This window comes from Dipodomys merriami, unplaced genomic scaffold, assembly GCF_024711535.1.
Source record: "Dipodomys merriami isolate MVZ:Mamm:240054 unplaced genomic scaffold, mDipMer1.0.p SCAF_45, whole genome shotgun sequence".
Lineage (NCBI taxonomy): Eukaryota > Metazoa > Chordata > Mammalia > Rodentia > Heteromyidae > Dipodomys > Dipodomys merriami.
The window spans coordinates 6,380,064-6,405,388 of NW_027206013.1; the positions used below are offsets into that span (position 1 = coordinate 6,380,064).

Sequence of the window (25,325 nt, forward strand, 5' to 3'; positions counted from 1 at the left end):
CTAGCTGAGGATTACAGTTCAAAGCCAACCTGGGCAGAAAAGCCCATGACACTTTTTTTTTTTTCCATGAGACTCTTATCTCCAATTAGCTACCCCAAAAGCTGGACCTGAAGCTGTGGCTCAAGTGGTTGAGTTCGAGCCCTAAGCAAACAAAGCTCAGGGACAGCGCCCAGGCCCTGAGTTCAAGCCCCAGGACTGCCAACAAAAAGAAAAGCCACTCCACTCAAGAATTTTTACTGAATATTTTTTATATTTGATCACTGTCCTTTTTTGTTTTTTGAAGTTACACATGTCAGCCGGCTTTAGAAAAAGAATACCGTGTCCTTCCCCCATGTTGCTAGGGAAGACAGGCATGTGCTACTCCACCCAGACATACAGTGAGATGGAGTCTTTGTGAACTTTTATGCCCAGGCTGGCCTGAAACCATCATGTCCCTGCTTCTGTCTCCCAAGTAGATAGGATTACAGGCTTGAGCCACCTCACCCAACGAACTTGTCTAGTGTTTGAAAGATACAGATAGAACTTTGATAAGGGACCTGTTTAAATGCTATTTTCTGGGTTACATACTCTTTGTAATTTGCCTCTGTGGCAAGTTTGGGAGAATCGGGAGTTGCTTGGACTCCCCTGAGAGACTCTCCCAGCTGCAGCCACACTGCTTGCTGCCTAGGAGGCTGCCTTCCTGGGCCTGGGGGCTCCAGCTTGTCTTCCTGGCCTATTCATTCAATAGTCATTTATACAGGGCCAGCCACTGTGGGTGTGGCAAGATACCCACCCTCCTGGAGCTCACAGCTCCTGATGGAGTTGAACAAATCAGCAGAGGGCTCAGTATGCCAGATAGTGCCCAGTACACTGTGCAATGCTAAAGTACGTTGTTTGGGCTTTCTAACTTGTTTGGGTATCTATCTGTATGTCAAGCCCTTGTTGGTTTTCTCCTGTCTTATGTGTTTTTTTAAATGTTAGCAAGGATTTGTTTTAGTATAACAGCATTAGGGGATGGAGAAAAAGAAAGGAAACAGATTTCTTGCTCCCTATGCAAGAAATGGGAGTTACTCTCCTGATTTTTTTAATGTTGAAAAAACTTTAGCCATTTTTGTGTGTGCAATTACTCTTCCATTCATAGAAATCTCACCAGCCTGTCAAATTACTTTCTTTTTGGCAGTCTTTGGGATGGGACTCAGTGCCTTATGCTAGCAAGACAGATGCTCTACCACTTGAGTGACACCTCTAGACCACCCACATCATTTTCCAGATAGGATCCTGCTTATGCCCCGGCTGCCCTGGGCACTGATCCTCTTATCTGTATGCCCAGTGTCACTTGGGATGACAGATACCTTCCCCCACACCCAGCCATCGGTGGTGATGAAGTGGTAAGAGCTGTTATGCCCGGGGTTGGCTTTGAACCACGATTCTTCCGTCTCAGCTTCACAACTAGTTAGGCTTGCACCATCTCTCCCAGCTGGCTTAATTTTTAAAACGATATTGATAAAACTTCAATAAGGGACTGTGTTACACTTGTAGCTTTGGAATCAGCAGTGATGGCCCATCTGTGAAGATGGTAATTTGCCTCTGAACTCAAGGTATTTTTCAATCATCCCCATAAAGGTCTTTGACATACTTTCCACTGCTTTGTGGGATCTGTCTATGGTCCCTTGTAGTCTATTACATTGCAGATCCTTTAAATTCTCTATAGTGGTGGCTGGTATACAGGGAACCACTAAGTGCTGCTATCTGGTTGGTCTGGTGGCTCTTGTTCAGAGTTCCCCTGGTCCAACCCAAGCTCTAGGCTGCCCCCAGGCAGTCTGTTCCCTGTCCTGACCGGCTTCTCCTCTCCCCTCAGGGCCAGTTCCATCCGGGGCTACCTCCTCCCGGCCATTCCGTGGAGAGCTGCCACTCCAGCTCTTTTGTCCCTACTCACCAGTGGCCTCCTCCCCATAGGCTTGAAGCAGCTCTGCAGAGCCAGTGTGGATGGTGTGGCGCTGGGCATCCAGGCAGCAAAGGAGAATCTGGGCTCCCAAAGTCCCTGTGGCGTCTGGCCTGCCTCACCCCTTCCCCTGGCCTCCAGCACTGGGCCTCATCTCAGCAGATTGTGACCCGCGTTGCCTAGCAACTGAGGCAACAGAAGCAACCAGGCCACTGTTGTCAAGCAACTAAGCAATGCACAGGAACTCCCGGGCAGGCAGGCCTTCTTGAAGGGCTGTGGGTGCCTTGGGCTTTCCCTGGGCAGCCTAGGAACTGTAAGACCTGAAGTTGGTGGTGGTGGCTGCAGCAGGGGGCAGGGATCTGGGCCAAACTGTGATCTTCCAACCCCCACAGGCCTGCCCCCTGCTGCTTGGGACCTGGACAGAATAAAGCCCCTGGCTCCTCACACTGCTGCTGCTCCATGAAAGGTCGCTGTCCCTTTAACACCTGCAGCCCCTCCCCACTTCTTCCCACCAGAGACCATGGAAAACTCCAAAGCCAAGGGTTTTGTTGTTTTTGTTTTTCAATTTTTATTACAGTCAGAAGGTGCTCACTCACACACAGTGCTGGGGAAAGAGGTACACTCCACAGCTCTGAGGAGAGGCAGATGGACACCCCTTTTACCCCCCTCCAGAGTGGCATCGTAAGGCATTTCATACATTGGTGTTTTCACTTTTGTGTGTTTTTTTGTTTTTGTTTTTAATAAAAAAAAAAAAAGAAATCCCAGTTCTGGAGTAGAAAGAAAAGCTCAAGATGAACTTTCGGGACCAAACTGAAGTGGGAAGGGGGGACAGGGGGGTTCTGAGGGTTGGGATGTGGTCACCATGGTCCAGTCCTCCCCAAGGCTGGCAGAAGCCACTAGAAGGAGCAGGAAAGGGCAGGGCACAGCTGACCGGAGGCTAAACTCAGACAGGAACGCTGTCTTCATCATTTTTCACTTTTACATATCATAGAAATTTAAGCAAAATAGCTATTTTATATATTTATATATCATATATATATAAATTAGGCAAATAAAGAGTCGGGGGGAGGGGTCGATGAGCTGGAGCACCCCAGATCAGGACAAGGAGAGGGAGGCGTGGGGATGGGCCCCCGGGGTCACCAGCCCAGGTCGAGCCGAGGGTTTGTTCCTTATTGCTGATTTGGGGCCCTGTTCTCCGGTGGGGAGCACCTCCAAGGCCCTGCCTTCCAGCCTTCCTGGCCTCTTTGGGGTTAGGGTGTTGCCAACACCCTCAGCAGTCCCCCTGTCCCGACCCCCCTGCTGTGGAGTGTCTGTGGGCTCCAGGCTCTTGGGAGGGGGCTGGGCAGGGCCTTGCTGTGCTGAGCTACCAAGTGCTCCCAACTCAGGGGGGGTCTGGCTTTTCTTATGTCTTTAAAAAAGGGGGGGGGAGGGCAAAGGGGAAGGGAGGTTCTTGCCAGGGCAATGTACGGCAAGGAAGCACACTTGGAGAGCTAGTACTAAGTGCTGTGCTAAAAATATTACTAAACCTCATGGCTGGAAAAGAAATGCAAATTCTTTTTTTCTTAAAAAAAAGTCAAAAGAGGCTCCCTACGAGGGGCTGGTGACCTGGGCCGCCCCTGGCCCGGGCCAGCCGGCCTGAGTTGTAGGAACTGGGGTGCCCATGGGGCCCCCAAGTCCATGAGGAAGGGGGCGCGGGTGACCTGGCGCACCTGGGGGCTGAAGAGAACCCAGGTCGGCCCTTCCCCCTTCTAATCGAAGAGAGGAGCCCCCCAAAAGTTTCATTGTAGGAAAAGGAGAAAACGAGGGTCAAAAAAAAAAAAAAAAAGAGGAAAGGAAATGAATGTGGGTGGGGAGGGCCATTCAGTATTCAATTGAGTGCATTAAAGAAAGGGGGGACCTGGCGGGGCAGGTGCCCGATGGGCCGCAGAGGGTGCTCAGAAGATGTTGGGGCACATGTGCCAGTCTTGCCGCTCCTTGGCCTCCCAGTAGCCGCCCTTGTACACACAGGCCGTCTCCCCGGTCAGCGGGTCCAGCCTCTTCTCGAACCACAGGGGCATGTAGTTGTCAGACTCCTTCTCTGCTGGGCCGGTGGTGGATTGGGGAGTCAGAGGCCAGCTCCCAGGGCGCCCCTGCACCCTGTCTCCTGGCCGTGGGAGTCTTCTCTCTCTCTCCCTCTTTTCCCCTTATCTACCCCTCTCTCTCCACCTGACCCGCGCACGCGCACACACACCTCTACCTGCTTGATCCTTCCTCTTCTCAGCACACCCGCCTCCACTCCACCTGCCCCCTCCCCCTCCCCCCTGCCTGGCCCCTCCCTGCTTCTCTGTCACTCTGTCCTCCACCTGCGCTCTCTCCCTCTCTCTCCTCTCCCCTTCCTCTCCCGCCAACCTGATCTCTCATCTCTCATCTCTCTCTCGGTCTCTCCTCGCCTCTCCCTCCCTCCAGGCTCCCTACCTTCCTCTGCGGCGCAGCCCGAGGCGCACGACTCCATCCTGCGGCGGCGGGACAGGCGCTGCTTCTCCTCCAGCCGCTGCTTCTCCGTGTTGGCCTCGTCCCAGCGCCCCTTCTCCATCAGCCGCTGGTCGGGCCGCAGGCGGCTGTCGGTGGGCGCCACGCCCTCCTCCTGCTCGTTCAGGGTCAGCGCCAGCTCCGAGAAGTAGTACATGTTCTCTGCGTTCTCCCTGCGAAGGCCGGGGGGGGGGGGGGGGGGGGGCGGACTTGAGCAGGCCCAGCAGGCCCGCCCGCAGGCCCAGCGCGCCCAGCCGGCTCCGCCCGCAGCCGCAGCAGCTTTGCACTGCGGGCCCTTCTGGGCTCCGAACTCGGTCCGCTGCGGCAGGGCGCGGGCGCGGCCTGGCCTGCACTGCACGCTGCGCATGCGTCCCTCACGTCCCAGACGCCTCAGTCTCCAGTGATTGCTCTTGGCTTTCCTGCTTTGGTCTTTCCTTTCACTTGGCTGCAATGCATTTTGCATTTCCCTTTCGCGGGGAGGAGCCCGGGGCTGGAAGTCGGGGTCCTGTGCTGTGGGACCTGAACTCAGGGCCTGGACGCTGTCCCTGAACCTGTCTGTGCTCAAGGCTAGCACTCTACCACTTGAGGCACAGCACCTCTTCTGGCTTTTCCTGACTAGTTTATTGGAGAAAAGTGTCTCACAGACTTTTGTGCCTGGGCTGGCTTTGAACCGTGATCCTCAGCTCTCAGCCTCCTGAGTAGCTCGAATGATAGGCATGAGTCACCAGCGCCTGGCTGGAAGTACATTTCTTTTTTTCTTTTGTGCTTATACTTAGGCCTGAACCTAGGGCCTCATGCTTTTGCACAGCTTTTGGCTCACAGTTGGTAATTTACCACTTGAGCTACATCTCTTGCCTAGCTTTTTGCTGATTATTTTGGAGATAAGAGTCTTGAGGACTTTTCTCTCTGGACTAGCTTTGAACTTCAATCCTAGTCTACATTTCAGATTCCTGAGTAGCTAGGATTACAAGCATAAGCCACATCCAGCTTCTTGGGTCATTTCTGTCCATTTCCATTTTTTTAAGGGTCTCCTTTGGCCTCGCTCTCAGGTGCTGTAGTATTGCCACTCATCAGGACTGGTCTACATTTCCAGGATGAATCTGTAGTTTCCTAGATGTATTTGTTTTTGGTTTTGTTTTTTTTTTTCAGCTAACTTTCTAAGAAACGTGAGAGCATATGTATTTTTTGAGTCCATGTATATATGTAAATGCCTATTTAAAATCAGTCTAGTATGCCCTGAAAAAAATTAAACATGATTACAGAATGTTATTCTTTTTTATACATGAGGAGACTGCATTTTCAGTTATCTTGCTTTGGAAGTCAAATGGAGGTAGAAATTTTGTTACTACCATTCTCTTAGCTTGATCTGGTATAAGAGTTGCTTTGGCTTCAGAATAAAAGTGAAGATTATTTTCTCTTTTTTCCTGCTTAGTCTGAAAGACTATGTAATTGGGATAACAAAATGTGGAAGATACATATCATTTGGCTGTCTTCCAGCTCTAAGTATTGCTGGAAATAGCTAAGAGGGCTCTGGTGCTCACCATGTAATATCTTCTATAAATCGGCTGCTTTAATAGATGTAGAAAACTGCTAGGCCTGGGTGTGGTGGCTTATGCCTGTAACCCCAGTTACTTGGGAGGGGAGATAGGATGATCAAAGTTTGAGACAAGTTTAGATAAAAAAAATGGGAGACCATATCTGAAAAAATAAATCAAAAAGCCCTGAGTTTAAAGTCCAGTACTTCTAAAAAAATAAAACCAGACAAACCCCCTGTTGTTTGGGGCTTGGATTAGAACACGTAACTGTGCTGTCTGACTTGCTGAGCTGCGAGGCTGTCCAGAGACACTGAGAGTCACGTGAAACCTTTTCTCCCACTTGCTGTCTCCCCCAGGCTTCATCTTTGCTGCAGTGTGGTCATATATGCAAGAGATGTCGTCTATTGCGCCTTCATTTCCTGTGCAGTCTCCATCATGATCTTCTCTTTGCAATCTTCTATGATACTTTTTTGTTTGGTTGTTTGTTTTTTGTTGGCTGTGGGGCTTGAACTCTGGGCCTGGGTGCTGTCCCTGAACTCTTCAGCTCAACACAAGGGCTCCAGCCACAGCGCCACTTCCGGTTTTCTCCAATAGGAGATTAGAGTCTCACGGGCTTTCCTGCCCAGGCTGGCTTTGAACCTCGATCCTCAGACCTTAGCCTTCTGAGTAGCTAGGATTACAGGCATGAGCCATTGGCTCATTTATTTTTCTAAAATAAATAGCTCCCTGTAAGATATTTTCAATGTTCAAGGACAGCACTCTACCGCTTGGGCCACAGCTCCACTTGTGGCTTTTTGGTGGTGTATTGGAAATAAAGGAGTCTCACTGACTTTTCAGGCAAGGAACTGCAATCATCTCTCAGATCTCAGCCTCCTGAAATAGCTAGGATTATAGACGTGAGCTACGGGCATCTGGTGTCCTGTCACCTTTTAAAGAGCCTCTGTCTGGCCCAGGATCCGAGGCCACCGGAGAGTTTCACGCTTGCTCACTGTGGGGCATGGGGCTTTTGCGGCATTGACAAGTGCATGACTTTATTCTCCTACCATGTGCACGCATGCGCAGACCGAGACCTTCCAGCTGGTCAGGATTTTTTTTCTGGGAGGGGGGGGGTCCTCTGCCTGTCCCCTGCTCCCTGGCCTCTCCCCCACAACCCCAGGACGGTTCCCCACCCCCAACTCACGGCAGCGGGTACTTCTTCCACAGCAGCTTGGCTGGCAGGGTCTGGTACACGGTCTTCTGCTTGCCGTCGGAGCTGGGGCTGCTGGGGCTGCTGTGCACGATCTTGGAACATTCCATCTGCTCATCCCACGAGCCGGACAGCACGTAGTGGGCCTGGCCCTGGCTGTCACTCACCACCCCGGTCACCTGTGGACGCGGCAGGGCCCGCGTCAGCGCAGGCCGCGCTCCCAGCGCCCCCCTTCTCCTTCGCCCTCCCCCCCCCCCGCCCCCGGGGCCTCCGGGGCTGAGGCTCACCTTGCGGGCCGCCTCTTTGGAGAAGTAACTGTAGGGCACGAACTTCATCTGGCACCGGTCTTTGGTCTTATGGTTCACGATCTCGATGTCCCCTGACTGGTAAGAGCGGGCGGTGGTCAGCGCGGCCCAACCCCGGGCCCGCGCCCCCGCCTCCCAGCTGCCCAGCCCCGCCCCCGCCCCTCCACCAGCCCCGCCCTCCTCTGCCCCGCCTCCAGCTGCCAAGCCCCGCCCCTCCACCAGCTCCACCCTCCTCCGCCCAGCCACGCCCCTCGCAGCCATGCCCCTCCTCCCAGCCCCGTCCCCGCCTCCCAGCTGCCCAGCCCCGCCCTCCTCCCAGCCACGCCCCTCTACCAGCCCCACCCCCTCCGCCCCGCCCCTGCCTCCGAGCTGCCCCGCTCCGCCCCCGCCAGCCCCGCCCCTCCGCCAGCCCCACCTCCTCCACCCCGCCCCGCCTCCCAGCTCCCCGCCCCTCCACCAGCCCCGCCCTCCTCCCAGCCACGCCCCTCGCAGCCACGCCCCTCTGCCCAGCGGCCCTCCCACCGACCTGGTCGATCCAGAGCTTGCCCACGATGATGTTATGGACAGTCGAGGTGCTCTTCCTCCACACGTAGTGATTCCCACTCCCCTGGAATTCTAGGTGGATGGCACCTGGATGGGGGGGGTCAGAGGTCACGGTGCCTCCCTGTCTGGGCCTCTGGCCAATCCACCCACAGGCCCAGGGTGGGAACCAGAGAAATACCCATGCAGACTGGTGCCAGAGCACAGGTGGGGAGGCTGTGGGTGCTGGAGTGGGGGGAGGGGCAGACCTGCACCGCGGTCTCCCCTGGGAGCCCCAGGCCAGCTTTGGGGGGGGCAGAGCTCCCAGTGGGCCCCCCGTCCCAGCTCACCCAGCGGCATGATGGAGATGTATTTGCCCCGGAACTTGCTGGCGATGGTGATCTCCTGCCAGAGGCTCCAGCCGTTCTTGGAGAACACGTAATGGGCCGCGGAGGGCGGGTGGTGGCTCACCTAGGGCCAGACCACCCGACGTGAGCTTGGCTGGACGGGAAGTCACCCACCTTCCCAGCTAGGGGCCCAGCTTCCTCTGGGGCCCAGGGGTGGCCCTGGACCCAAGGCAGGGTCCAATGGCAAAACAGCGCGATATGGGGGCCGCGGCCCTGCCCAGCCCACCCAGTGAGAGAGCTGTAGCTGAGTGTGGCTCTGGGGGAATAGGAAGTGGGGAGGGGTGGAGTGGGTGGGAGCAGACCCCAAGCTGTGCTGGGGTGCTGTGGAGGTGTCCCTACCTCACCAAGTCCTCCCCATGGGCGGGGAAGTCCCGGGACTTCCTCTCCTGTCCCCACCCTGGGCTGCCCTTCCCCACTAACCCCACTTCCTGGACACCTGCCCTCGCCTGTCTCAACTCTCCACAGCTTTTCCTCACTCCACAACACGGGCTCTGCGGGCCCACCTCACTCCCTCGGGCACCCCAAGGTTTTGTGGCCTTTGCCAGGCACCAGGCCCAGCCTCGCCCTGAGCCCCACCGTGGCCACTGTTGTAGGAGTAGTGTCCTGTCTGGTGAGTGGTGTCTCCTCGCCCACCCCCAGGTGGGCGAAAGTATAACCCCCCCCGCCAGTCCTCCGTGTGATGGTTGTGCTGTCCCTGAGCCCAGCGGCTGGTCACCAGTGTTTGATGGTCGGTCACAGGCCGGAGGGGCAGCGCAGGGCCAGCCCGGGGGGCGGGCTCACCTGTTCGCAGAGGGAGCGCAGGCCCATGTCCTCGAGGCGGTCCAGCTCAAAGGTCTCCCCCAGCATGGGGTTGAAGGGCTTGGCGATGCGGTGCACCGTGGTGGAGTAGGAGGACACAGAGAAGGCGGCCACCAGGCACATCTGCTCCACCGAGCTGGCGCAGTGCACCGCCTTGTCCAGCAGGTGGTGGTACTCCAGGTCCTCTGTCAGCCGCTGGAGCATGGACAGGGGCTCATTGAAGTTCACCTGCCCATGTGGGGGGAGGGGGAGGCGGGGGGGGGAGAGGGTGGGTGGTCAGCCCAGAAGCTGGCCCCTGGGTCACCACAACACCCTTGCTCTTCTCACACTCTTAAGAACATCCTTGCTCTGAGGGGCTCCTTCCCCTAGATGTCCCTTTGTCCCCCTGCCATCCAGCACTGTGCCCCCCCCCCCGCTTCCCTCCTCACTTTCTGCCATGCTATGCTCTGATGACATTTACTCCCCCCTCTCCCCACCCGCCCCAGTATGTAAACTGTGGCCAGGCCACACTGCAGGTGTAGGGCCATCAGGATGGAGGGCCAAGCACTGGCTCAGCCATCCATAGTGGAGGCGGGGGTTTTCTTCAGATTCTGAGCTGTGGTTTTCTTTTGAGGTCCGCAGTGCAGAGGCCTGCACAGGATGGGTGGGGTGGGCCTCAGGCAAGCACCCCCGGCCCCCCTCCGATCTTCACTGTCTTTCTTGTGCTACCTAGCGCAATACCCCAGATTCTCGGCAGGGGGCGCTGTGGCTCCACTGGGAGATCTAGACACAGGCCAGAGGTAGGAAGGGCTTCAGGAGTCCTACAGTGGCGCTGTCTGGCCTGGAATCCTCAAGCCCGTTCATGGAGGAGAGGCCACTGCAGCCTGGAGACACAAGGACCCCCAAGCTCTGCCCTTGGACCTTTTTGTGACCTTGCTTGAGCCTTTATTTCCGGGTGCGGATATCAGGAACGACCCCTGGTATGAGGGAGAATTTCCCCTCTATTAGCAAAACCCACTCCCACCACTTTCCATCCACCCAAGGCCAGGACAGCTGGGACCTGGCGCGGCCCCGTCTGCTCTGGAGTCACTCCCTGTCTCCCTCCTGCTATCTGGGGGTTTGGTTGATGAACACCTTGTCCCTCGGGTGCCATGAAGGAAGTGACACCCCAGGGTGGGGGGCACCCAGGTCCCAGCCCGGAGGGCCCCAGGTCTGCTGCGCGCGCACCGGCATCGGGATCCTGGAGAGCTCACGGCCGATGCAGTTCTTCATGATGCTCCAGAGGTTAAGGCTGTAGTTGGGCTTGTCGGGGATGCGGGCGCGCCTCTTGACTTTGGATGAACCCTTGGGTTCAATCGAGGCACTGCCTAACACCTGCCAGAGAAACAGGACACGCCTCTCAGCAGAAGCCCCAGCTCACCCCTGACCTTACGGGCATCAGAGCTCACACTGCTTGTGGGAAGAGCAGGTTGGCTCTGCCTGTCTGTGGCCTGGGAGGCAGATGGGGGGGGGGTGGAGAGGGTCAGGGAGTGGGGGGCGTGCCCTGGGGACTCTGTGCCCAGAGGACCCCCCAGCTTCTGCCCCATGCTGCCTCTCGGCTGATCTCCCACACTCACATTGTCTGACGAGGTCCAGTCCACGGAGCCTAACACAGGTCCCTCTTCTGTTTTTCTGCAGGACACAAAGGGGAAAGGCAGGTCAGAGACACCCGGCTGTCCTGGTACCCAGCCCACCTTCTCGGCAGGCTTCTCTGAGGGCCCCAGGCAGTGATTCAGACTCAGCCCAGCCCGTGTGTGCAGCCCCTGTGCCCAGCCTCTCCTGGGGACCATGACACAGGACTAGGAAGAGGTGGGGGGATGGCCATCACCCTATGAAAGACTTGTAGCTCTCATAGAGTGGGGCCCCAATGGGCCCCTTTCTGTCTCCAACACACATTACATGACCTTTCAGTATGGACATCTGACTCGCATGGGGGCAGGAAATGGGTCACCTACATCCCTGTGTTCTGCAGAGTGCTGGAGGCTCACACCTGTAATCCTAACCACTTGGGAGGCTGAGATCTGAGGATCCTGTGAGATTCTTATCTCCGATTAACCACCAAAAAGCTGGAAGTGGAGCTGTGGCTCAAGTGGTAGAGCACTAGCCTTGAGCAAAAAAGCTCAGGGACAACACCTAGGCCCTAAGTTCAAGTCTGAGAACGTGTGTGTGTGTGTGTGTGTGTGTGTGTGTGTGTGTGTGTGTGTGTGTGTGTGTGTGTGTGTGTGTGTGTGTGTGTGTGTGTGTGTGTGTGTGTGTGTGTGTGTGTGTGTGTGTGTACGCGCGCCCTGACACTTGTTGCACAGATGGCCACAGCAGCAGGGGACACCACGGCCAAGGGGTCAGCAGGCCCTATGGGGGCCTTGAATGGCAATCAACTCAGCCCTTGGTGGCCAGGAGCTACTTGGAAGATTGGAGGAGCCCAGACCTGGGGGCTTCTGGTGTGGTGGCTTCAGAGCCATGAGCGGAAGGAAGCTGGGGAGGCGGGACAGACAGGCTGCAGTTTAAATATGCTACTGAGAGGTAGGAAATGGTCCCAAGCTGGAGTTGCAGGGCTGACGGAAGGGGAAGTACTAGCAGGTGCGTCCATGGAGACTCCAGCCCCAAGGAAGCAGTGGCTGGGTCCAGCCCATTTTTAGATTTTCCCTCTGTACCCACATCCAGAAAACGGACAATGTGTTCACTGCCAGCAAGTGCCCTAAAAGGTTATACTTGAGTGGATGAGAAACATTCTGAAAGAAAGAACAGTTTTTTTTTTTCTTTCTTTCCAGTACTGGAGTTTGAACTAAGGGCCTGCACTCTAATACTTGAACCATGCCCTCTTTTTAAAATTCTTTTCTTTTCTTTGTTTGTTGTGGGGCTTGAACTTGGCCTGGGTGTTGTCCCTGAGTTTTTCTGCTCAAGGCTAGTGCTCTACCACTTTGAGCCACAGCTCCACTTCTAGTTTTCAGGTGGTTAGTTGGAGATAAGAGTTTCACAGACTTTCCTGATCGAGTTGGCTTCGAATCATGATCCTTAGCCTCCTGAGTAGTTAAGATTTCAGGTGTGAGCCATCAGCACCTGGCCTGAATTAGTTATTTTCAAGCCTAGGGTGGCCTGGACTTCAATCCTCCTACTGTGCTTTCCCTGTTAACAGAAATGTGCCACCTTGCCCAGCCACTGGCTGAGATGGAGTCTTGTGAACTTTTATTATTTTTTTTTTGGTGCCAGCTCTGGGGCTCGAACTCGGGGCCTTGAACTCGAGGCCTGAGCCTCTCTGTGCTCAAGGCTAGCACTCAACCACAGTGCCACTTCTGGCTTTTTCTAAGTAAGTTTATTGGAGCTAAGAAAAGATTCTCACAGGCTTTTCTACCCAGGCTGGCTTCAAACAGTGATCCTCAGATCTCAGTCTCCTGAGTAGCTAAGATTACAGGCATGTGCCACCAGTGCTTTGTAAACTTCTTTTTGCGTGGGCTGGCCTCCAATCTTGATTCCCTGATTTCAGCCTCCCAGGCAGCTATCATTACAGGCTTGAGGATCACACTTTTTATAAATAATTGAAGGCAAATAAAAAATAATCCCTTAACATTGTGGATGGGACTAGCTGTGGGATCTTCAACTGCTCTGAGAAGAAAATGAGCATTTGGCACCTGCTGGGTTTCCGCAGCTACTTCAGTGAGTGCCCATTCTCAATAGAAGGGAAAGTTTTTGGCTGTGCTGGGATCTGCACTCAGGGCCTAGGCTTCTCGTAGGTGTACTAACATTTAGGCCCCATCCCCAGCTCTATTTTTCAGATGCATTTTTGCATAAGGCCAGCCTCAGACTGCAGTCCTCCTACCTAAACCTCTGAGTGGGATTACTCCACTCCACCTGGAACAAACTTAAAGCCTGAAGAACATAGCTGGCCAATAAACCAAATGGAGAGAACCAAGTAGGAAATGTTGCCCCTCGGGATGGGTAGCGCCTCCGGTCCCCACCTGTCTTCCTTGGACTCTGTGATCACAGTGATGAAGGACGTGGAGTCTTCCATGGCATCGAAGTACTCGGTATCTTCATCTTCCTCACTGTCCTCTCCTTTAGTGTTCAAGAGGCTTCCTAAAAACACACCGAGTCCCCGGCCCAATTTACTATCTCAGAAAGGAAGATGAGAGCCAAGGGCACCCAGGCCCTCCCCCTTTGCCCGCCCCGACCTCCCCTCCCCACAAGCCTGGACTTGTACGTGCTAGTTCTCATTCCCTTCTTCCTTTCAACACACAGCTGCTCTGATCCCTCCTCCTGGAAGTCTTCCCTGATCTCCTGACATGGTGGACCTGTCTGAGGCCCAGCTTCCTTTCCTGACAGAATCCTGTCCAGGGTGCCTGTAAACCTTTAGCCTGCCACAGAGTAGACTGACGGGCTAACTGAGCTTCGGAGAATTGGAACCAAAGCATGGGACACATCCACCACCATTGACAGGCAGGCTGAGGTTGGCCATGCAAGCTGTGTGTGTGTGTGTGTGTGTGTGTGTGTGTGTGAATTGGGGTCCACAATGAACTGTAAGCATACCTGGTGGGCAGAGGGAGGCTGAGGGTAGAGGATGGCCTCCTGAGGCCCGAGGCCATGCTTACCCTGGCTGAAGCTCTGAGTGGGGTCGGTGGTCCGGCCAGGGGCGCTACGGAAGGCTCGCTCGAGGCTGTTGTGCTGCTTGGCCAGCTGCTCGATGGTCTCCTCCAGGTGGACCCGCTGCTCCTGCTCATACTGCAGGGCCCGCTGCCATTTCCGGCTGTGCGTCTCCGCTAGTTCCAGGAAGTCCCTGCAGGCCTGCAAGGGACCAATCCGGAACATCACTGCCTGTCCGCCACAGCCCCCTGAAGCTGGGGGCTTCCAACTCAGCACTGCCTCCTCCTTACGGGATGCCAGGCCTCTTGAGAAGCAGAGACGGGACATTGTGCCTCTGTCCCCAGAAACCAGCCCTGGGCCCTAGCCAGTCCTGGAGAGCATGGAGTCCAAGCCAGGAAGTCTTAGCTTTGCCCTCTCTGGACACCTTCACCCAGTGGGAGGGGTCACATTTCCTCCATGGTTTCTGGCACCCCTCCCCCAACTCATGCCAGTCACTTTGAGTTCTCGGTCCAAAATTGGTCCAAAATTCGCCTCTGTGACAAAGACCCACCAGCCTCTGCACCAACAGCACATTACGGAGTTTGACCAGTTTCTCTGATCGCTTTCTAACCCCCTTCCCCAGGGGTGCCCCAATACTCAAGGTGATGATCCCCCAAAAGAAAGAATATAAAATGTGCAATTGTTAGGACCAGGTCAAAATTAATCAGACAAGGGTACTGATTAGACCAAGGAAGAAGGAAAATGAACAGGGACAAACAAGTCCCAGGTAACCCAAGAAACAGGTACTGACCTAGGGAGGAGAACAAGACTGTGGTCTGACAGTTACCGAAACTTGACCGTTTATATTGACTAAGAATAGGGCCAAATGTTACATTTCAAAGCTAAAGGCTTGAGTAGAGAGTTAAGTACCCGGGTGGCTGTGCTAGGCATCTGCATTCTAAAGGATGGCCTGTCTGCCTCTAGGCCATTTGGGGAGCAAATCAGTGCTTCCTGCAGTTTGGGGAGGTCAGACATCATGGCCAATTGACTGATCAGGTGTTAGTGAATCCGTTCACCAATGGTGGGTTTGAGTCGCACCGGCCCTAGGAAGCTGGGATATTTCACTCAGCAGGTATTGAGATCCGGTCCTGGGGCTCAGACTGGTGGGGGTGAGTGTGATGGGGGGTGTCCTGGGCTGCCCCTGAAGAGAGGGAGGACAGACTCCCCAGCCTGGAGGATGGCAGCCCCTCAGGGACCGGCTGGTGGCCTAGCTGGCTTGGTGATAAGAACCCCAGTCTGGGGCCGGAGAGGACTGCTGGCCATTACCCAGGCACGGTTTGTGGGGGGGGGGGGGGGGAAAGGGGAGAGGAGAGAGAGTGTGTATTATGGAGCTTGACCTCAGGGCCTGGGTGTTGTCCCTAAGCTTTTTTTTTTTTTTATCACTCAAGGCCTTGGCAGCCCAAGTCCTGGGTGGGAAACTGAACAGTAATGTCAGACACAGTGTTCCCAGGCTGCTCTGTCTCAGCTGTGACTCGAACTTTCCCCATCAAGTTCACAAGGGAAGGGCATTCTCTCCATCCTCAGGCTGAGGGTTCTCCTGCCCTCTCCCAAAAGGCCTGGCTGTGAGGCCTGGCCACACCTAAGCAGAGATTCGTCCTGACCTGGCAGCGGCAGGGCGGTGGGAATGGAGGGGGGAGGGAATCTCCTTATCTCATGCTCTGAACAGCTCGCAGGTGGGAGGGGCTGCATCCCTGCCATTGGCTCGTGGGCTATTCAGTCTGTAAATGTGGGGTCTGTATGGCTCCCCCAGGGTGGGGTGGACACCTCTTCAGCCAGTCACGTCTGGCACCCAGACTGACTCTGTTGTTCCCTGGTGACCCACAGCCCAGGCCTTTATCACCCTGCCTCCTGCGGTCTGCCTGCCCCCCACAACCCTATCCCCCATCACATGAGGGAGGGGCCCCCCATGACACACAGAGCAAGACCTCCAGACCAGAAGACACCCAGGCTGGCTGGGCCAGTGGATACAAGAAGTGAAGATGGCGTATCCTCCCCCCTGGATGCTGAGAACATTCCAGACCCCACAGATGCCTGCTGGATGGGTGGACAGACACCTCCACCCTGCTCCAAGATGGTGGAACCAAGATGTCGATGTGTCAGAGCAAGGTGGCTACAGAGCCAGACCCGGAGTGCAGGTCCTCACCCCGGAGCCCCCTCTGCCTCCTGCTTGCCCGGCGGCTCCCTGTCACCCATGCCAGGGCCATACGCTTGGCCTCAGCATGCAGTCTAGTGTCAGCCCCTGCAGCCTGTGTGCCCACCAGAGTAAGGCCCTGGGCATGGAGAGCCGCTATGACTGCCTGGCAGCGTGCTGGGCGGGCCAGCGCGGGCAGGAGAAACTCCACAGGCAGGGGGATGGGCTACAAGGTTCTTAGAACTTTGCTTCTTCCTTGTATACCTCCCTTCATGCCACCCCTCAAGCCACAGAACTGAAGCTGGGGCTGCCCAGGTCAACAGGGACAAGCGCCCGGGAGCAAGCATGCAGAACCAGGCTCAGATTCTCAGGGGTTTGCTGGCCTGTGGGTGGTCCGTCTCCCCCCCCCATTGCCCTGGTCCACCCCCTCTCTCCCCCCGGCGCTCCTCCATCCCATCTGCCCACCACTTTCCTCTCCAGCCCCTGAGAGCATCATAGCTAAGCAGGCAGGAGCTGTGCCTTATAAATGAGCCACACTGGTCAAGAGCAAAAGCAAAACACAAGGGAACCCAAAGCACAGATGAAGTAGGCTCTCTCTTCCTACGCTTACTGCCTGCAGGCTCTAGATACTTTAGGCATGATCATTCAGGGTAGGGGGGGAGATGGCTTACACCTGTAATCCCAGCTATTTGGGAGGGGGACAGTGGGAGGATCACAGTTGGAGGCCAGCCTCCGCAAAAAGTTATTGAGATTCCCTATCTCAACCAACAAGCTGGTGTGTGTGTGTGTGTGTGGGGTGCACACCTGTGATTCCCAGCTACCTGAGAAGCAGAGAGAGGAGGATTGGGGGCTGAGACTGGCCTCTAACAAAAATACAAGAACTAATCTTCAAAAATAAGACGAAAGAAAGAGGGGGAGGGTTGTCGAGCAAGAGTGAGGCCTTGAGTTCAAACCCCCCAGTACTACCGAAAAAGACTATTTTCTCATCTGAGGGAGAAGAGGACATTCTGCTCACCCAGATGGCCCCAGCTGATCTGAGATGTGGCTCCTAATCCCTCCTAGCCCATCTCCGACTACACCCCCATCCAGGCCCTCCCGATTGGCCCAGCACATTCTTGTGCCTCCTTGCCCTTGTCTGCTCCATCCCAAACACATCTGCAGAGATGGGGTCTGAGCCTCGGCGCTCCACCTGCATACAAGGCTTGGATTCACTGGGCTTTCTTGGTCAAGGCTGGTGATTTACCACTTAAGCTACCAGTCCTGCTTTTTGCTAGTCCTGGACTAGACTTTGAACTGACCTCAGCCTCCTCAGTGGTTAGGATTACAAGTGTGAGCTGCTGGTGCCTGGGGTACAGCTGGATCTTTGTTGCTCTCTGGGGAAGGGGGTGTCCCTTGAGGTGAGGGGCCTCATGGCTGTCCTCTGGTGGAGCTGGGATCTGGGGATGATAGTCTTGTACAACCTGCCCTGGCACTGTCATCAAGGCCGGGGAGTCAGGCATGACCTCTGTCTACCTCAGTTCTCACAGCAATGCAGCATGTTGACAGGAAGTCAAGTCCCCTGGGCAGCTGGGTGGCATGTGAAGATCACAGAATGTCATGGAAGAGGGGGCAGGGTGTGTTATTCCTGTGGCTGGATTTAGGGATTCTGCCCCTGTCTCCGGTAGGGGATGCCTGCAGCAGATGGCCTGCCCTGGTCAGCCCGTGGACTGCAGAAGCCCATTGTCCCTGCTCTTCCCCCCATTTCACCCACCTGGTGTCCATCCCCAACTCCCAGGCTCTCCTCTGTGGCCGCTGGCCTTCGCCAGGTCCCATCCCGGCACTGCTATGGAGAGAGCCAGGTGCTGGCCTGGCCCCTCTGTCCTGGAATGCTGAGCTGGGTGTGTGTGGTGCTCTGTGGGCTGTGTGCTCACTAAGCTGGGTTAAGCCTGGGGCCCATGAGGGGGGCCCGTGAGGGGAGGCTCCCCAGGGGCCCAGGGAAAGCCTGGCTGACTCAGCCAAGGTCTCTGAATGCGGTCACATTTCCCCTGAGACTCTGTAACAATCCTACCTAGAACCAGACGCTCGTACCCACTCCTCGGCAGGAGAGGTTTGGGCCCATCCAGAGCCCCTTACCTCCCCACCCTCCGTGTGCTGAGTGACTGAGGGGAGTGGGTAGCATGAGTGGAAGGCCCAGGTCTGGGACTCCTGCCGAGATCATGGTTCTGGGATTTGTTAGGGTCAGCTGTCGTCAGGATGAGGACGAGATTCCAGGCCCCTCCCCTTCTTCCCAGCCCCAGGGCTGCAGAGTGGGTTCTGGTGAAAGGGCGATGGATGGTGGGAATGCTGCTGAGCTTCAGAGGGATGGGCTGATGTCCCCATCTGCAGGGTCTGCTGAGGTACTGCTGAGGTGCCCAGGGCAGCAGAAGTGGGCCTCCCCTAGCGGGTCTCCCCACTCAGCTCCCAATGGGTTGTCCCTGCCCTGCCTGCCCACTGGGCATTCCCTTCCAGAAATCCCTGAGCTGGTCAAGGAGGCTGTGAGTGCAGTCTGCCCAGGGGAAGCTGAGTCACCCACGATGCTATGGGCTCCATAGCAATTTCCTCTGGTCACCTTAAGAAGATACAGAGTGTATCTGACCTGGAAACCTCTGCCCAGCTGTACCCCACGAAAGGAGGGGGGCTCTAATCGCTTTTGCTGCTCCTAAGCCTAATCCTTCCAGTGACCTGGCTGTTCCTCAAACATAGGCAGGAGAGCAGGAGTGGGGGTCCCAGCCTGGGCCCCCTGTTGGGTCTGTGTGTAACCTCCCAAGTTGGTGGAAGATCTGCAGAAGCAAGGACCCTAATAGGTGTGGCCTTCCAGTGGTCACTCCAACTGTCAATCTCCGCCCCAGCCAGAGGACTGCAGGATGTTGGGCTGGACAACAACTGAATGGGACAAATACTGGGAGGGCGCAGGCTGTGTAGCCAGCTGACTCCAGCCAGCAGCACAGGCAGCAGGTCCCAGGAGGACCAGAGAAAGAGCCATGTTTCCAGCTGCGGCTACAGAAGCACCTGCCAGCCACCTGACATCTCTGGTGGCATTCTGGGGTGAGCAGGTGGAGGGCCTTCTTATACCCCAGGTGGCTAGGGTTGAGGCCACCAACCCACCCTGCTGTCATTACCACAGCCCCTGCCACCCACTGGCCTGGGCTCCCAAAGGTGGTGAATCGGGAGGAGATGGCAGAGCACCATGTCTCCTGAAGACCCCTTACTTAGCCAGACACTCAACCCAGGGGACCCAGTGGGGGGTCTCCCCTCCCCTTCCACTGGGGGATTAGCAGCATTTCATTTACCCAACAAGAGCCTGACGCTCAGAACAGCTTGCACAGGAAGGAAAGGGAAGAGCTGAGACTCTGGTACAGCAGTCTGTCTAAGCCCAGAGGCTGCCATCTCAAGTGCCCGACCCCAACCCTGAGGATGCCTGAGCTCTGTGCAAGGGTTGAACTCAACTGGGGGTTCTCCTGGCAGGCCAAGCCACCATGATCTGTGCTAGCCCTCTCTGGGATCCCGCCAGGCTGAGCTTCCGGGGTAGGGTCCTGCTGGCCATGGGGCCTGTGCTGGCGACTCCTGTGCAGCCTGGCCTGGCCAGCCCTTCCCCCACACTTGTGGGCTCCCCTGGATATGACTCTCCCTGTGTGGGAGAGCCAGCTTTATCTGCTGCAACGAAAACTCTAAAATAGCTCTTTCCACATTCAAAATAGTTCACCCCTTTGCAACACAGGAACTGGTGCCATCTGGCTGCTGGTTTGCCAAGTGACTCGAGACCATTTTGGAGTCTATTTTTACCCAATCTCCCCAGGCCCCAAGTGAGCAAGCTGCTGGGAGCAGAGCGCGGTCAGCTGGCAGGAGCCCCAAGGACCCCTGAAGGCCTGGGGCAGCTCCAGGCCTCATTCCACAGCTGGCCTTGGCGGAGGAAGCCCACACGTCCTCCTGGGCAGTGAGCTATGTGTGACTTTTGGAAAGCTTGTATTCCAGAAGTGAACAGCTCCTTCTGACCTTGTCGTTATTTCTCGGATGCCCCCAATAAAGGCCTCTGTGCTGCTCATGTTCCCCAGGCATTTGTTTGAATGCTCGGTACCTGTTCTCTCCTGTCCCATCTTTTTCCCCTATCTGTTCCCCTCTCCCCTGCAAGGCCTCCTACCGTTCACCTTGCCCTTGCCCTCTCTCCAACCAGACTGTCCTTAAGTCACATCCATTTGGGTCCTGGCTGGACTGGGTGCCCCTCTTCCGTGGACTCTCCCACACTTTTCAAAAATTCTTTTTTATTTTTGTACCGATCCTGGGGATTGATCTCAGGGCCTGAGTGCTGTTTCTGAGGGTGTGTGTGTGTGTGTGTGTGTGTGTGTGTGTGTGTGTGTGTGTGTGTGTGTGTGTGTGTGTGTGTGTGTGTGTGTGTGTGTGTGTGTGTGTGTGTGTGTGTGTGTGTGTGTGTGTGTGTGTGTGTGTGTGTGTGTGTGTTGCTTAAGGCTACTACTCTGCCACTTAAGCCACATTTTAACTTCTAGTCTCCCTCCTGGCCCCCTACCCTAGTCCTGGGGCTTGAACTCTAGGCCTGGGCACTGTCCCTGAGCTTCTTTTTGCTCAAGGCTAGCGCAGTAACTCTTGAGCCACAGCACCATTTCCAACGTTTTTTTGAGTATTGGAGATAAGATTTTCCTGCCCTGGCAGGCTTTAAGCCATAATTCTCAGATATCAGCTTCCTGAGTAGCTAGGATTACAGGCAGGAGCCACCGGCATCCAGCTCCTCCCACTTCTTATACCAGGATTTCACAGGTACTCTCAATTCTACCAGCTGTGAGCCGTTCCCCTTGTTGGTAAACTCAGCGGCCCAGATTCAGCGCTTGGCCCGCTCCCTGTTCTCTGACCTCAGTGTGTACCTAGATGGCCCAGATCTTCTGTGGGGTTTTCCTCTACCTGTTCCTGTGTATCTGTGGGATATCAGAGGGAGGGTGGAGAAGAAGGGTCTTGTTTATCTGTGACTCAGACCCACACTTCGGGGGACTTTCTTTTTTCTTTTTGTCAGTTGTGGGGCCTGGGCACTGTCCCTCAGCTTTTCAGCTCAAGGCTAGCACTCTACTATTTGAGCCATAGCACCACATCCAGCTTTTTCTGCTTATGTGGTGCTGAGGAATTGAACCCAGGGCCTCATGCATGCAAGGCAAGCGCTCTACCACTGAGTCACTTTCCCAGCCCTCAGGAGACTTTGAAGGCCTTACTCCTTACCACACAGCAGCTCTGCCAGCTATGCAAGAGTCGTCCCGGCCCCCCTTGCCAGCATCAGGGTCCCTGTCCCCAACCACCAGGCTACCTGGCCCCACCTGGCTCACCAAACTGTGGGGCTTACATTCGGAGTGGAAGGTAGAGGCTAAATTAGCACTGTGGGCCTCAGGGTGGCTTCTGAACAAAACAGATGATGAGAATGACAACAAAGCTCTAGTGACATTCACTTCATGCACAGACATGACACTACCCTCAGCCCTCAGGCCTGTCCTTCAAGCTGAGCACTGGGCTTCAACACCAAGATAAACTTAGAGATGGCCCAATAAGCCTAGAGGACCTGTTGGCCCTATTTTATAGGAAATGAATTCTCAAAAGCCTGGGCTGGCCGTGTGCACTAATCCGACCATTCTCACCACAGGCTCCGGGTCACACTGTGGGCAGGCTCTGGTTCTGAGGCTTGGGACTTTGGGGAGCAGGTCCCCACCCTGGGCAGAGCACCTCTGTTGGCACACAGGCATTTGTGGCTCCTCAATGGCAGGCGAACTCTCATCACTGGCTGGCCGTTATTCATGGAAAAACTCCTCACAGGGAATTGGGCCATTCATTCCTTTGTTCCTGGGCTCATTTGCAATTCTCTCTCCCGACTTTCCTCTTCCTCTCCTCTCCTCTGTCTGTCTATCTCTCTCTCTTTCTCTGGCCTGTGTGCTGAGGTTTCTGGGTGCCAGGCCTTGAGGCAGGCATGGAGATTACAGGAAGGCCAGGGCCAGGCACAGTGGACCTGCCCATGGGGTGGCAGGTGGCGCTTACCTGGAATGCAGGGCGATCCTGCCCTCCTGCTCTCAGCCAAGGGGAGGGAATGAGTTTATATCCCTGCCATGAGGCAGCAGAACCAGGGAGACCTGGGCTCCTATCCCTGGAGTCTTCTTCCCCCATGCAAGCTACCTCTGCCCTCTACTGGCCGTCAGGGTGCAGAGACACAACTAGTACCCAAGGTCTCTCCCCCGTGGGGCTGCAGATGACCAGGCCTGAGTCTACTTTCCAGCCTCTCCTATACTTGGCTTCCAAAGTGGCCATGTCAGCTGTGGGCCCTTGGGGGACATTCCTCTGGAAGTTTACACATCAAACATCCACAGGACATTGTTCCACGAGGAAAGATGCTGGATGAGGGATGCGGTGGGAGTCCAGGGCAGCCACCCTACCTGTCCCATGCGGAGTCCCACAATGGCACGGGTGTGGGCAGGGCTTTGTGGGAAGCTGCTGAAAGGTCTGGGTTAAAGGCCCCCCAAGGGCACTGGGTGCTGAGGATCCTCGCTGCTCGGGAGGCTGAGATCTGAGGATCATGGTTCAAAGCTGGCCTGGGCAGGAATGTCCCTGTGAAGCTCTTATTTCCAATTAACCACCAGAAAACTAGAAGCAGAACTGCGAGTCAAAGTGGTAGAGCTCAGGAAAAAAAACATGCAGGGACAGCTCCCAGGCCCTGAGTTCAAGTCCTAGGACTGACAAAAGAAAAAGGCCAAGGGCAGGTCTACCCTAAACTGCTTGAGCCACATGACCATGGTCCTACTGTGCGGTGAGAGGGGCGGCAGGGCATGAGCAGAGGCGTCATGGGGAAGCCCTGGGGTTACTCACATCCCCCGTTTGAGCACCTAGCTCTCACCAATGGGGAAGAGGCCATGCTGGGTGAAAGGTGAGGACGCTGCCCCAGCCCTTGGGGAGCGGTGGGCATCTGGGTGTACTACACCACTGGCCATGGGGCCTGGCCTCTCAGGAACTGTGCAGGGACCACTGATGGTTTGGGATCAAAAGACTTAGGATACTGATGACATTTTCTGAAATTAAAGGCATTCTAAAGACTGTCAGATACGGTTGTCATCCTAGCTACTAGAGGCAGAGGTGGGGAGAATTATGGTCCGAGGCTATCTCAAATAAAAAGTTAGCTAGACCCTCATCTCAACTAACAAGATAGATTGTGGTGGTGTGTGATTGTCACCTCAGTGACCCTGGAGGCTGTGGGTAGGAGGACTGTAGTCTAGGCTGGCCAGGGCAAACGACCCACAAGACTCTATCTGATAAATAATAACCCAAGTAAAAAGGGGCTAGGGACATTGCTCAAGTGGTAAAGCACCTGCCTAGCAAATGTGAGGCCCTAAGTTGAAACCCAGTACTGCAAAACAAACAAACAAAAACAACAAAACCAGGTCCTCTTACTTTTCTCCTGAAGTCTGAACACACAGACTCCTTGCCATCTTGGGAAAGTAAGCTGAAGCAGCGGCCCTGGGCTGACCTGAGGCCTCCAGGGGGCGCTCTTCCTGGGGAATTTGTCAGACCAGCCAGCCCCCACTTCCTGTTCCATCATGATCCACTCTGTCAGAGACACAGGGTGGCAACTCTCAGCCTTCCGCCAAGGCCAGGAGGAGAAGGGGACTGGCCCCATCCCACGTGGGAAGAGGCCCCCAGCTCAGGCTAGAAGCTTCCCTCACAGCCAGTGTTGGGTTGGGGTGGGGGGCAGTGGACAAGCATCAGACTCCTCGCAGCGGGGAGGCTGGGAGACGGTGATGGGGGCTTGCGTCTCTGGGTCCCCAGGCTTCCCAGATGGGACCTCAGCCATGGGGATCAGCAGCCACATGGCTGCTTACAGGTAAAAGCTGTGCCAGGGAGTGCGAGCTCCTGGGCCTGGGAGACCAACATGAGGGAGGTGGGAAGCCACCGCCCGCGACTTCAGAGGGCAGCCATTACGAGGGATGGGGCACAGAGCGCTACAGCTGGCCACACACGCCTGTATCCTGGCCTGGTGACACTGGAACAGCTTAGTGACTTCTCTGAACCTGCTCCCTCTCTGGCACTTCCAATTGCTCATGAACCCAGTAAGGTGCAGGCATGAATAGGGATGGGAGGAGGGTGGGGGAAAGGGCACAGTTGTGGTCCAAGGGTGACCATGTGTCCCATGGCCCCCAGCAAGCTTGCCTGTGGGGTCCCTTCTCCCACAGTGGGGGTCTGGACAGCTGACTGACCACTGTGTGTACACAGCCCTTCCAGAACGGATCTGTTCCTTCAAGATGAGGGCCAGATGCTAGGAAAATCCCAGGGGTGGGACCTTGGGCTCACTGGGTGCTCCCTTCCCTGCCTGTGGCTCCTGTCACTCCAGGCTGACTGTTCCCTGAACTAGAACTGCAGACAGGCTTCGGAGGTAACCCCAAGGGGCTTCACTTCTCATGAAACAATTCATCATGCTCTTAGACCAGGAGAGCTGTTTTATGGCTTTGTGAACAGATGAGCCCCTACTGTCTCCTGAAAGATGGCACTAGACCAGAGCCTCATTATCTTGGGAAAGCCAGACCTTCCTCTCCAAGGTCAAGTAGCTTCTGTCTTGGGTGAGAGGCAGTGCAGGTGGACATGGATGAGTGGCTGGTTACAAACACAGCTACGTCATTAATTGCTTGACATTCTGGGAATGTCAAGTACAGAGACCGGATGCACAGAAGCTGTAGGGAAGATGGTGGCTCAAGAGAATGAATGGAGGGGGGGAAAAATCGGTCAGGCCGTTTTCCGGTAGTCTGGGAAGAACACTTAATGGTTTTGCTTTGTGCTGGTCCTAGGGCTTAAACTCAGGGCCTGAGCACTATCCCTGAGCTTTTGGCTCAAAGTTGGTGCTCTACCACTTGAGTCACATCTCCACTTCTGACTTTTTGATGATTAATTGGAGAAAGGTGTCCCACAGACTTTTCTTGTCTAGGCTGGCTTTGAAATTCAGATCTCGGCCTCCTGAATAGCTAGGATTACAGACATAAGCCACCAGCACCTGGCTCAAAGGGCACTTCTGGCTCCCCCTCAGGCCTCAGAGTGAGGATTTCTGAGGCCGTGTCTGAGCTTCTAGACCTGAGCATGGCCCACCAGCCTCCCAGCTGAGTTTTGCATGCCAGGGGTTCAGGCTGGTGATCTGACCTGCTTCCTCTCCCATCCGTGAGTTTCCTATCCCAGCCTGGCTTTGCTCTAAGTCCTGAGTTTGGAGCTGGACACCAGAATTACCCATTGTTTCCAGCCAGCCTAGGGCCTTGCTGAGCCACACACTGAGTGGATCCTGACTTCAGCTCTGTAGCAACTTCTGTTTTTGCACACTTCCTCTGCCCTAGCCCACCCTCTGCAGCATG

At 55.4% G+C, this 25,325-nt stretch overlaps 1 protein-coding gene across 3 annotated transcripts in view; it reads right to left on the reverse strand.

Moving 5' to 3' along the window:
- Positions 1-2,664: 2,664 nt before the first annotated feature.
- Positions 2,665-25,325, reverse strand: part of Osbp2 (oxysterol binding protein 2) — a 126,584-nt gene continuing 103,923 nt past the window's right edge. For 2 of the 3 annotated variants that reach the window (XM_069994524.1, XM_069994527.1), the window contains exons 4-14: positions 13,781-13,973; positions 13,151-13,268; positions 10,775-10,829; positions 10,386-10,532; positions 9,162-9,407; positions 8,325-8,445; positions 7,982-8,085; positions 7,438-7,533; positions 7,145-7,329; positions 4,376-4,602; positions 2,665-4,001 (exon numbers count right to left, since the gene is read on the reverse strand). In XM_069994524.1, the coding sequence (XP_069850625.1) occupies positions 3,856-4,001; positions 4,376-4,602; positions 7,145-7,329; positions 7,438-7,533; positions 7,982-8,085; positions 8,325-8,445; positions 9,162-9,407; positions 10,386-10,532; positions 10,775-10,829; positions 13,151-13,268; positions 13,781-13,973 (1,638 nt within the window). In that variant the 3' untranslated portion in view covers positions 2,665-3,855. The remainder of the gene's footprint in view (positions 4,002-4,375; positions 4,603-7,144; positions 7,330-7,437; positions 7,534-7,981; positions 8,086-8,324; positions 8,446-9,161; positions 9,408-10,385; positions 10,533-10,774; positions 10,830-13,150; positions 13,269-13,780; positions 13,974-25,325) is intronic. The other variant, XM_069994525.1, reaches the window with a different exon arrangement.